Raw genomic sequence first — 12,225 nt, forward strand, 5'->3', positions numbered from 1 at the left:
GCACAGTTGCTGTATTTGATTTTGGCTTGTCATGTTTGTGTTAGAGATGGAACGTGGACATTTTAATTTAGCATGTGATCGATTGGTGTAAGCATGTAGCCCAGAAGTCAAGTAATCAAGTCGAGGTTCGGCTGCCTGTCTTTTATCTGAAAGGTTCAGACTCACTGTGGGAGTCAGAAATCGGGGTGCAGCGTCCTCCTAGATGCAGTTCTGGTCTAGGCTGGCAGCAAGCATGTGGGGAGGCTGTGCAGAGCGGGTCCAGGGCAGCCTGACAGCTGGAGCTGTGTGGAAGGCAGCCTGAGACCCAGTGGGAGGGACGGTCCCCGATGGGGCGGGGCCACCTGTCAATCAGAAGAGTTTAAGGGAAAAGTATCAGCAGGGTGGACTTGGGAAACTAATCAACAAAAAGAGCCCCGAGGTATGCGTTTTTGGAGCAGGTACGTGACCGGAAGGAGATTTTGTAGTGGGAGGGTCCAGGAGGAGTCACTCCAAGGAATTTGGCGATTTTACAGGAAATTCCACCATTCCCAGTTGGACTCCGGGCAGCCCGTGGTCTCTAACTGCGTGAGGAAGACCCGGCCGGGTCCTCGGGACCTGAAATCTCCCGGAGCCGCAGTCTCCGCGCGGGCGGCCTGGGAAAGTCACAGTCACAGCGCAGTGGCGGGAACCGCAGCCCGGCGGCCCTGGAACCTCCCAGGTCAGAGGAGCTGCGGGGCTGGGACGCGGGAGGGAAGGACGGGGTGCGAGCAGTTTCTCTGCTGTTCCTAAGGAAGCCGGCTCTGAAACTCTGCTGTGGATGTCTTTTCCTTTCCTTGTTGTATTTTAGATCGTATGGAATAAGCCTATAAACCTGGTTTTTGTGGTTTTTTTCTTTTTCTTTCTTTCTTTTCTTTTCTTTTTTTTTTTTTTTCCGAGACTAGGTTTGTCTGTGTAGCTTTGGAGCCTGTCCTGGAACTCACTTTGGAGACCAGGCTGGCCTCGAACTCACAGAGATCCGCCTGCCTCTGCCTCCCGAGTGCTGGGATTAAGGGCGTGCGCCATCAACGCCCAGCCTGAGTTTTTTCAATTGATCTTCTGATTGCCTAAATATTCTTGTAAGAATAATCTAATCGAATTTTTGAATTTATCTGTTGAGATTTGGAAGTACGATTCTCTTTGCTAAGGTGGAAACGACAAAGCTCTTGAAATTTACAGTCATCCGTACTAACTTCCGTGTTATACCGCTTCCGTATTTAAGAGAGTGGCGTATTTACCTGGAGACTTGGATTCGCCGAGAGCTCTTGGATTATAGTCATGAAAGGAACGCCTGCAGATTTCATTGACTACGAAAGTATATCTGTGTGTGTGTGTGTGTGTGTGTGTGTGTGTGTGTGTGTGTGTGTGTGTGTGTGTGTGTGTGTGTATTTTGCAAGTTCCACAATGTACTTGTAAACATTAACATTTAAAAGTAAACTTTTGAGCCGGGCGTTGGTGGCGCACGCCTTTAATCCCAACACTCGGGAGGCAGAGCTAGGCGGATCTTTGTAAGTTTGAGGCCAGCCTGGTCTACAGAGTGAGATCCAGGAAAGGCACAAAGCTACACAGAGAAACCCTGTCTCGAAGAACCAAAAAAAAAAAAAAAGTAAACTTTTATCCACCATTAATTTTCCATCTGAGACATATGCAGAATGGGCTGTAAATATAACATTCTGAAAAGTGTCTCTGCCAGGCCTGGTGGCACAGGCTTTTAATTCCTCAGAAGGCAGAGGCAGGTGGATCACAGTCTGTTGGAGGCTGGTGAGGTGTACATAGTGACTTCAAGGATAGCCAGCACTACACAGAAAAAGATTGTCTCAGGGAAAAATAGAAAACAAAACAAAAATAAATAAAGGCATTATAGTACAGAGTGATATTAGAAAGCATCTTTTGAATAATTACGATAACTCACTTATATTAGAAAAATGCTACAATAGTCTTTTGTTTCCTTGGTCCAAGAAAGCTTTCTATCCATGACCAAACTGTTATTTTTTAGTTCTGGTGTTTGATGTGTTTGAGACCTGAACTCACAGTGTTGTTCTGTCTGGCCTGAACTCACCATGTAGATCAGGCTGGACTGGAGAACACAGAGCCCCACCCACCTGTGCTAGGATTAAAGTTGTGCACCAACAGGACGATTTGAACTGTTGTTTTTGCGGTCTGTTGACAGGCAGTGGTGTGACTGTGGACTTCTCCCGGGAGGTGTGGCAATGCCTGGACCCTGCCCTGAGGGCTTTGTACTTGCTGGCACTGGATGTTCTGTGGCCGAGAATTGTTTGCTTGCAGTCTCTCTTGCTCCTTCTCAGTATTTCTTCACAAACTAACCTGCAAGTCTGTGAGCTTTGTGTGGATGAGTCTCACATCACACAGAATAAAGTGAAATCATCTGATGAAAAAAGAAAGATTTGATGAAATATTTTCTCTTCTTCGTACGTGTCCCTTTGGGAGGTGTAGGGCTTCATCACTATTGGTCCATGATCAATTCAGAACCTCACTACTGTATGATATTCTCTTCCCAATCATTCAGTTCCATTTCTGCCCCTGAGTTTTGACTGAGCTGTGATTGGAAGTGGTATTCCAGTTACCATAACTAAAAATGCTTTCTAATTGTTTTCAGGATTCTGACCCTGCAGGACAGTTGGGGAATCATTTTATAATCCTGTATTTAGTTTTCTCTTCATCTCCTGAGCACAATACTGTGTTAGAAATCCAGGTGCTTCATTAACAATCTCTTTCTCATGTGCAGAGCTAACTGACCATCCAGACCTGCTCACCTGTGCAGCAGAACGAAGTGGCCTAGAAGAAGAGAGGAGACAGGAGCTAAGGATCCAGGTATGGTGGAGACATTGGTGAAGGAGTGGAAAGGGGATCGAGCGAATGTGGAATGGGACATGAAATCAGTTTTGCCATATTCTGTTTCTCTAGAGATAATTCTGGAGACTTCCACTGAAAAGAATCTCTTTAGGATTATCCTAATGTAGGCATGAGAAAACTTTCTTCAGAAGAATTGATAATGGAGTCAAATAAAATTCTATTGGACTCTGCATGTGAGTGCTGCTGCCCTTATTCATTCACATCATGGATCATGTTTTCATACCATTATTGAGTCATTTTTATATATTATAAAAATGATGACAATACCTCTTGGTTTATTATTTTTCAGAATTTTTGAGCTTTGGTAATCTAACACATTCTCTACCTTTTAGTGTTTTTGTCTCTGTTCCTGTAAATAATGCCAACAGAGTTTTGATAAGAATCAGGAACTATATTTACACCTTGCTACACTCTATCTATACTGTCTCTCATTGCCTGCTGGAAATTAGGATAAAGATTTAGAATGCACTAGGGGTTTTGCTGATTCAGTAAAGTACTGGTTGTAGGTTCTCCTCCAAGATCCATGCCTTTACTAGTCCTGGGGAAACCGGCTAGGTTTCCAGTATAAGGCATGTCTTTCCTCTTGTTGAAAGGGTCCTAATATAATTAGCTGCTGGTCACCACCTAGTTATGTGTGCCACTCTTGCACCCTTAGGGCTGTCATGCCGTGCAGATCATTGTGGTTCATAGGTATCACAGCTGGGTAGGACTCTTGGCTGGCTCCTTCCTTTGGAAGGTTACATGTTACCTTCTGGTACCATGAAAGCTAGTCCCCAGGCAGGGAGCTTTATGGTCAATTCCATCTGGAGTCCTCTAGGATGTCGGCAAGTGTGTTTCTACTTCAACACTGGGGACTCAACTTCTGCATGTAGGAGGCAACCATGGATAATAGCAGTACCCTGCAATGTTTGCATCTCTTGGACAGCTGTGACCAACAACTTCAAAGCAGGCTTCTTACCCCTAATCTTGGTCATTTTGTTAGAAAATCTGTGGCTCTTGTGAGGAGCATCACCAGTGCAGTTGGGAAATTGTCATTTATACGCTAAGTGTATATGCTTACAAAGACTTATACGTATGATAGGCATTTTTTGTTGGGTGAATAATAGTCAAGGAATAGATGAATTCCTCATTAATCTTCCAGACATTCTTACTGTTATTTTACCCTCCTTCTTCTGTGTTTATATGTTTCCTTTCTCCATAATTAAATCCTCACCCCTGTATTTACATTTCTTCCTTCACATCGCCTGTTCCCTGTTACTCCATCTCTATGACTCCCTCACAGCCCACAGTGATCTCTTCTTACTTTTCTGGTTACTGCAGTCACTCCAGGTTGTGTGCTCACATCTGAAGATTTGGAGCTAGAAACTTCCTATGATAGAGACCATGCATTGTTTCTTATTAGGTCCGGTTACCTCACTCGATATGTTCTTTTCTAACTCAATCTATTTAACTGCTAAGCTCATGATTTTGATTTATTTTATAGCTGGATGGTATTCCATAGCGTATATTTTCCACACTTTCTCTATCCATTTGTCTGTTGAAGGACATTAGGTTGTTTCCATTTTATAGCTATTGTGAGTAGAGCAGTGATGCACATAGCTTAGCTAGTATCTGTGAAGTAGGAAATAGAGTCCTTTGGGTGTATGTCAAGGAATGGAACAGCTGGGCCATACGCTGAATTTTTTTAACTTGAGGGTTTGTTTATTTAATTGAGGATTCTCTATTTCTATTTTCAATGTGGCTAGTTTTTTTCATGGTGCTTTTATTTCCAATGGTTTTGTTTTATGTTGTGGCTGATTGGATCTTTGGTAGTTGTGGGAACCCATTTTCAGGTTTCCTAGTGGCTTTACCCAGAAGGTCTGCATAGAGAGGATAATTGGACCACAGGCCTGAGTACGGGTGTCTGAGATGGTCTGCACTTGGCTGTGCTGGGGCTGGGGTAGGGGGGGGGGGTGGGGAGTGGGATCTTTTGCTCCACCCCTTGGCATTTCTATAAATACCCTAGGGCAGAGACAATATAGGCCCGTTGGAATAGGTTCCAGGCCCTCTCGAGGCTATCCTGTATTTTCTGTTTATCACTACACTCTAAGTCCTCTATCTAATATTTTCTGCCACTCCCACTCAAGAGCACTCAGGGAAAATGTGGGGGTGGTGGGTAGCTGTAGTTGGAGAGCTTCTCTCCAGCCCCCGCCAAGCCCTATTAGTCCAACAACCCATTTATAAAATAAACACACAGACATTCATATTATTTAAACTGCTTGGCCATTAGCTCAGGCCTACTCTTATATTTAGCCCATTTCTATTAATCTATACTTTGCCACGTGGCTTGTGGCTTACCGGTGTCTTTACATGTTGCTTCTCATGGCGGCGGCTGGCCGTGTCTCTTCCCAGCCTTCCTGTTATCAGCCTTCTCCTCTTCCTTGTCCCGCCTACCCTATCCTTCCTGCCTGGCCACTGGCCAGTCAGCACTTTATTTATAGAGAGTGATATCCACAGCAGGTAGCGCCCCCCCCCCCCCCCCCGACCCCAGGTAGTATTATTCTTCCTTCTTTTAGAACTAGTGATTTGCTGTCTTGCTCATGGGTGATTACTCTCCAGTTCTCCTATATTTCTCTATTCTTTGCATGAAATTTATTATTTCCCATGTTCTCATGGATGATTCTTCTGACTCTGCTGTGTATGTTTTGCCTCTAATTTATTATCTGCATTGCTGCTTTTGTGAAATCAATTGTGTTAATTGCTGACTATCTTGAAATGCACTTATGTCTCCATCAATTTTAAAAGAGCAGTTTTCTTTGTGTTTCAAAGTACTTGATGATGATTTTCTCTTCAAGCTTCAAATGTCTTTCCATGCTCTCCTGTCTTTGAGATCATTGACTAGACACCTGGTAGAATTCTATTGCCTTAGGTCTTTTCGCGTGGTGTGACATTGTTCTCTAACAGCTTTCAGTATTAATTTTTACTCTTCTATTTTGACCGCTTGATTTGAAAGGGAAGCAACCAACCATCTATTCATTGTTCCTGAAAGAGAAACTCTAAGAAGAGAAACAGTAGGAAATGGCTGATTCTCCAGTAAACATGTCGCAGGTCAGTGGTCCTTTCTACTCTTTATCTAAATGTTACACTTTCATGTATTAAAAGCCTTTAACTTTCTGATTCTGATAATTTTTAAAATTTTCTTATGAACAATTCTGTAAACAGACAAACAATAACATCACCCACTGAAATTAAGCACACTCAAAAACTATACAACTCAAAGTACTTTTATACAATTAGAGTTCTCATAGGGAACAGAAGCTCTGGAGCCTCACATGGGATTTTATGTTTTCACAATTGAATATATTTTGATTTACTTTCCACCCCAAAACCCCCAAAACCTTAGATAGAATTAGAACTTGAAAAACACTTACCTTTATATTATTTTTCATAACTGGCATTCATTACCTGCATTCAGTCCTTGATAATTTAACTTTTCATGTTCTCTTTTCTCCATGTTATATTGTGTCCACATATGCATTGTTTCTATATGCATATATTATTGGGTAGATCCTGCATATGAGCAAAAGTATGGTGTCTTCTTTCTAAAAGTATATGACCACACTTAATATTACACATTTTAGGTCCATCCATTTTCCTACAAATTTTTATTTTATTTTTCTCTTTAGCTGAATTGTCCTCCATTTTTATACAGTTTTCATTATTCATTCATCTATTGACAGATAATTATTCTGATTCTAATACTTTTCCTTTGGTGATTAAAACACTAGTAAACATGGGGTATAAATATCTCTATATTGGAGTGTGTTTTTTTCCTGGATAAATGACCAGGAGTGAAAGAATTGGGTTATAAGTTAGTTCTGTCTTCAACTTTTTCAATAATCTCCAAACTGATTTCTACATTGGCTGTATTTACAGCCATTCAACAATGAATAAGGCTGCCTTTCTCTCCATATTCCCTTGACCATTTGTTGTCAAGTTAGTTGATGACAGCCATTCTTCCTGGGGTGAGGCAATATTTCAACTTGGTTTGAATTTGCATTTCCACAGTGGCCTTTTAGGGATGCTGAATTGTTTTGCAATGTTTATTGACCATTTGAGGTTCTGTCTTTGAAAAGTGTCTATTTAGTTCATTTAGCATTTTGTTGATTTGCAGTTTTATTTCCTCAATGTTTAATTAATTTAATTTTTGGTAAATTGTTGCTATAAAACTTATCCAAAGTGTCACTGGTACAGATTCTCTCAGCTATACCTTAAACCTTTTATGAGGTGTTTTTGGACTTACCTCAATTTTTATTACTCTTTGGAATGTAGTGAAATATTCTTCAAAACTTCTGAAATTATTATTTGTGTCTGTTGGCTTATGTGTATTCTTGGGAAAAATTTGGATTATATATGGCTCATGCAGATTTTTCTATCTGTTTATAGTGGCCCAAATGGTCTCAAAAATTTAATTCCTAGACTACTTATCTTACATGTTAGTGTTAAAAATGACAATATGTAGTGCTGTTACAATCCTTGCTACTGTGGAAATAACAAAACTCTGTCTATAAAATCAGTCATATATTCTGTCTTCCATACCTACACCTTTGCTATTTAATTTAACCTAAAGTTTAAACGTTCCAACTGAGCCTGTTAGAATAGTCATGTAAGGCCCAAGTTCACACAGGCTGATTCGTGTCAGTCTTTTAACATGGTCTACAGGTCCAGCATTTAAAACACATTCCTCTTCATGAATTGTCCTTCTGAGACATGTCTGCTGTGATCCTGTGTGACGTAAACACAGCATCCATAACTGATAGATAACCATGCCCAGACCTTAAATGTATTTCTTGTTTCATGTATACTGCTTGTAAGACACTTGTTTCATCTTGTTTTCACAGAGTTTGAACATTCATGAGAGAATGTCACTGTATTGGAAATAATGTTTTTGAGTAATTATTTTCAATCATCTATAATCTTTCTCCTTATATCTAGGAAAACACTTCCAGGTAACATGTAGTTAAACCATACTTTTTTGTTTCAGGGTCTGTTGACATTCAGAGATGTGACTGTGAACTTCTTGAAAGAGGAGTGGGATTGCCTGGACTCTGCTCAGAGATCTTTGTACATTGATGTGATGTTGGAGAATTACAACAACCTGGTCTTTGTGGGTGAGAACACTTTGCTTGTAGAACTCCGCCCCATCTTTTGTTTGTTCTGACTTCACAGGATGGAAAATCCGTCAGGCTGTCCTGAAAAAACCAGCAGGAGACAAGGCAAAGTTTAGTAGTAGGAAAGAACTTTTTCATGCTGTTTAGCTTTCTCTTTCCATTTTCCATTTCAGAGGTGTCATCCACCCTTCATTTTGGTTTCAAGATTCATTGTAAACTCAGTAGAATATAATATTTCCACTCATATTCTAGAGCTCCATATCCATTATCACTATTGACATGGTTTTAATTTTGAGAAAAGTTCAAGGTACTGACTAAATATACTAAAGAATTTGAGAAGAAAAATCAAACAAGAAATCTTGCCTAAATTCCTCTGTTTTGTGTTTTCATGTGCTGACTGCAATATTGTCTTAGATTCCTGTATTCTTTCTACAAGTTCTAACATGGGTTATGGGCTGCCTCAAAGAACATGTGGATTATTGTATGCAAAGTAGGCATGATCACTAGTCTGGAAAGAATGAGATTGTCCTGGAATGTGGAGAGAGGAATGTGAGCTCGTGAATGAGCAGGAAAACAGTGAAGGCTTCATGTGAAAGAGAAAGCAAGAGCCAAGAATGGTTTTGCCATATTCAATTCCACTTGAAAGGATTCCTGAGCATTTAACAGTGTAGTGTCCTGGCTCCAAGATGCATCCTGTCTGTTGTAATAACTGTTAGAAGGCGTTGTGTTTCTTACGCCTGAAATATAGTGACTTAATACTAGTACAACGTGCAGTTTTATTTGATTCTGCTTAAAACAGATTGGAATAATTTTACAAAATTTTAAGTCTAACCTAAGTCTAAGTAGTAGGATTATTCTGTAATTGCATTCCTTATATGCATATCTTCATATTAATATCCTTCATTTTCTTCCCAGTAGAGAATACACAGACACCCTTCTGGGAAATAATCTCATCAGTCAGTATAAGAGTGGACTTGAGAATAACCCTATGAGGAAAGCTAAGAAACACAGCAATGTGTGGAGCTCAGATACTGGAGGATAGAAATAAACAATAGCTGCCCATGACAGCCTTGGCTCAAATGACCTAGAGCCTCTGATGTCTCCCAGAATTCTGTCTTTGCATCCATTACTTCTGATTAATCTAATGTGTTTTTCTATAGAGAAAAGTAAACCCTTTGATGCTTTTAAGACTTTAATCTTTAAACGAATCGGGTCTTCTGAACAGTACCCCTCCTTTCCTGTTACATAGTAAGTGTAAATACTGTGAATCTGGGATTGGATTAAACTCCTTTTCATCAATTTCTGAGAAGAAATATTTAAAGATAGAGACATGTATTCTAAATATAATCTCTATGAGCTCTATCCCAAAGCTAACTCAAGGCCGCAAATTACTTTTTCCATTTTTTTCCCAGTTGGAGATTTTTGATAAAGATGAGATATCTGTTATAAATCATTGATCCTTGGAGGCTGTCATGCTGTTTTTGTGAGAGTACATACATTTTCATTCAGTGAATGAAAAATGTGCATTACTGGGAACTCTTAAGTTCTTCCATGTTGACTTACGTTAAAAGAGAACTTAGGAAGACAGTCATTTGTCACATGTTTATTATTGGAACAAACCCTATTAATCTGAATTGTACTCATTTTCAGAGAACTATTGCAAATTTGATCCTGTTTATCAATATGTGAAGACTGGAAAGGAGTCTTGTCAGTGTACTGAGCTTGGCAAAGTGCTTCATGACCCCTCCACATGTGCTCATTTTAGAACAAGAGAAACTACAGAAAACTCTAATAACTACACATGCAGTAACCACAGCGATGCCTCTACTGATTCATCAAACCCAGACAGACATGAAAGCATGCACACTGCAGAAGAACCTTGCAAATCTAAAGACTGTGAGAAATCTTTAAATTTGAGTTCCAACATTTCTCAAGATCAGAGACTCTACACTTCAAAGAAAGAGCACAGGCAGCGAGAATATGATGACTGTTTTAACTCTGAAAACAGTCTTATGCAACAATCAAGCTACATTGGAGAGAAACCATACCAGTGTGGGAAATGTGGGAAATGCTTTAGGATTGCCTCATACCTCACTGAACATAAGAGAATTCATACTGGAATTAAACCCTACAAGTGCAAAGTTTGTGAAAAATCCTTTTCCCAGCGTTCAAGTCTTAAAATTCATCTAAGACTTCATACTGGGGAGAAACCTTACAAATGCAAAGAATGTGGAAAGTCATTTCGTCAGTTGTCAGGAATTAATAGCCATCAGAAAAAGCATACAGGAGAGAAACCTTACAAGTGTAAGGACTGTGACAAATCCTTTGCTCACTCTTCCACTTTCAAGAAACACCAGAAAATGCATACTGCTGGGAGATATTATAGTTGTGAAGAATGTGGCAAGGTCTTTTATCAGCTTTCACGCTTTCAAAGCCATTGCAGACTCCATACTGGAGAGAAGCCTTACAAATGCAGTGAGTGTGACAGATCCTTTCCCCAGTATTCATTATTGAGTAGGCATCAGAAAACTCATTCTCTAGAGAAGTCTCACAAATGCAAAGACTGTGATAAATCCTTCCTTAAATTATCACACCTTAACAGGCATTACAGAATCCATACTGGTGAAAAGCCTTACAAATGTGAGGTATGTGACAAATATTTTACCTGGGATTCAACCCTTAGAAGACATCAGAAAATTCATACTGGGGAGAAACCTTACAAATGTAAGGAATGTGGCAAATCCTTTATCGAACAATCATATCTTAAACGACATCAGAGTGTTCACACTGGAGAGAAACTTTACAGATGTAAGGGATGTGATAAGTCTTTCACTAGCTCCACATATCTTAGAGCACATCAGAGAATTCATACTGGAGAGAAACTTCCAAAATGCAAGGACTGTGGCATGTCCTTTTTCCATATTGCAACTCTTAAATCACATCAGCGAGTTCACACTGGAGAGAGACCTTACAGTTGTAAGGAATGTGACAAATCCTTTACCAATCGTGCAAATCTTAGAAGACATCAGAGTATTCACACTAGGGAGAAACCTTACAAATGTATGGAATGTGACAAGTCCTTTGCCTGTGACTCACATCTTAGAAAACATCAGAGAGTTCATACTGGAGAATAACTGTATAGTTGACAGGAATGTGACAAATCTTTTGCCCAATCTGTGGTTTAAAGAAACATCAAAATTTTCATACTGGAGAGAAACTTCACAAATGTGACACATCCTAATCTGCTATTCGGATCTTATAAGACTTCAGAGGGTTCATACTGGACAGAGACATTACAGTTGCAAGAAAAGTGACAAATCTTTTACAAGGTGCTTCTACCTCAGTGCACATCAGAAAATTCATACTAGAAAGAAACCATACAAATGCAAAGACTGGTGCATTTCTTTATCCAGATTTTGAATCTTATGAGACATTAGAAAATTCATACTGGAGAGAAACACACCATCGTAAGTAATGTGTGTTTTTTCTGGTATTCTCTACTTTCAAAGTACAGCAGTATACAAAATAGAAACATAAAGATAAGAAATTTGCTGGGTGGTGGTGGCGCACGCCTTTAATCCCAGCACTCGGGAGGCAGAGGCAGGTGGATCTCTGTGAGTTCGAGGCCAGCCTGGGCTACCAAGTGACTTCCAGGAAAGGCACAAAGCTACACAGAGAAACCCTGTCTCAAAAAAACCAAAAAAAAAAAAAAAAAAAAGGTAAGAAACTTATGAAAGTCATATTAATAAAGGTTTAAATTTTAAAAAATATCCTAGAGTTTATATTAAAATAAAATTCTGCAAATGTAATAATGGGAAAGGCTTTTTTTATTTCTTTTAATCCATATGCATGCTTCACTGCAAATATGTCTGCATTACATGTGTGCCTGGTGTAGATGGAGTCAAGAAGGGGTCATTAGATCCCCTAGACCGGAGTCACAGTCCATGGTGAACTGCCATGCCTGTGTTGGGAATTGAACACTGGTCTTCTGGAAGAGCAACCAGTGCTCTTACCCACTTAGCCATGTCTCTAGCCCTGGTTAAAAAAAAATGTAATAAAAACATTTATCAGGGTTGGGGATTTAGCTCAGTGGTAGAGCACTTGCCTAGCAAGCGCAAGGCCCTGGGTTCAATCCCCAGGTCCAAAAAAAAAAAAAATTACCTTGTGCAACATTCCAAAAATTCAT

General features: G+C 39.9%; 1 protein-coding gene across 1 annotated transcript; it reads left to right on the top strand.

Annotated features, from left to right (window-relative positions):
• The first annotated feature begins 668 nt into the window (after nucleotides 1-668).
• On the top strand, nucleotides 669-11,342 carry LOC118576674 (zinc finger protein 54-like). Its single transcript, XM_036176874.1, has 5 exons — nucleotides 669-697; nucleotides 2,762-2,847; nucleotides 5,882-5,976; nucleotides 7,913-8,039; nucleotides 9,690-11,342. The coding sequence occupies exons 3-5, from the start codon at nucleotides 5,947-5,949 to the stop codon at nucleotides 11,171-11,173; spliced, it is 1,641 nt and encodes a 546-aa protein (XP_036032767.1). The 5' UTR covers nucleotides 669-697; nucleotides 2,762-2,847; nucleotides 5,882-5,946; the 3' UTR covers nucleotides 11,174-11,342.
• Nucleotides 11,343-12,225: the final 883 nt, after the last annotated feature.

The sequence above is a fragment of the Onychomys torridus genome, unplaced genomic scaffold (assembly GCF_903995425.1).
Source record: "Onychomys torridus unplaced genomic scaffold, mOncTor1.1, whole genome shotgun sequence".
Lineage (NCBI taxonomy): Eukaryota > Metazoa > Chordata > Mammalia > Rodentia > Cricetidae > Onychomys > Onychomys torridus.

Excerpts from the sequence above, each read along its gene's own strand:
- LOC118576674 (XM_036176874.1), top strand. The coding sequence starts at position 5,947 with ATGGCTGATTCTCCAGTAAACATGTCGCAG. Across the intron at positions 5,977-7,912 it reads CTCCAGTAAACATGTCGCAG|GGTCTGTTGACATTCAGAGA; the intron begins GTCAGTGGTCCT and ends TTTTTGTTTCAG. Across the intron at positions 8,040-9,689 it reads CAACAACCTGGTCTTTGTGG|AGAACTATTGCAAATTTGAT; the intron begins GTGAGAACACTT and ends ACTCATTTTCAG.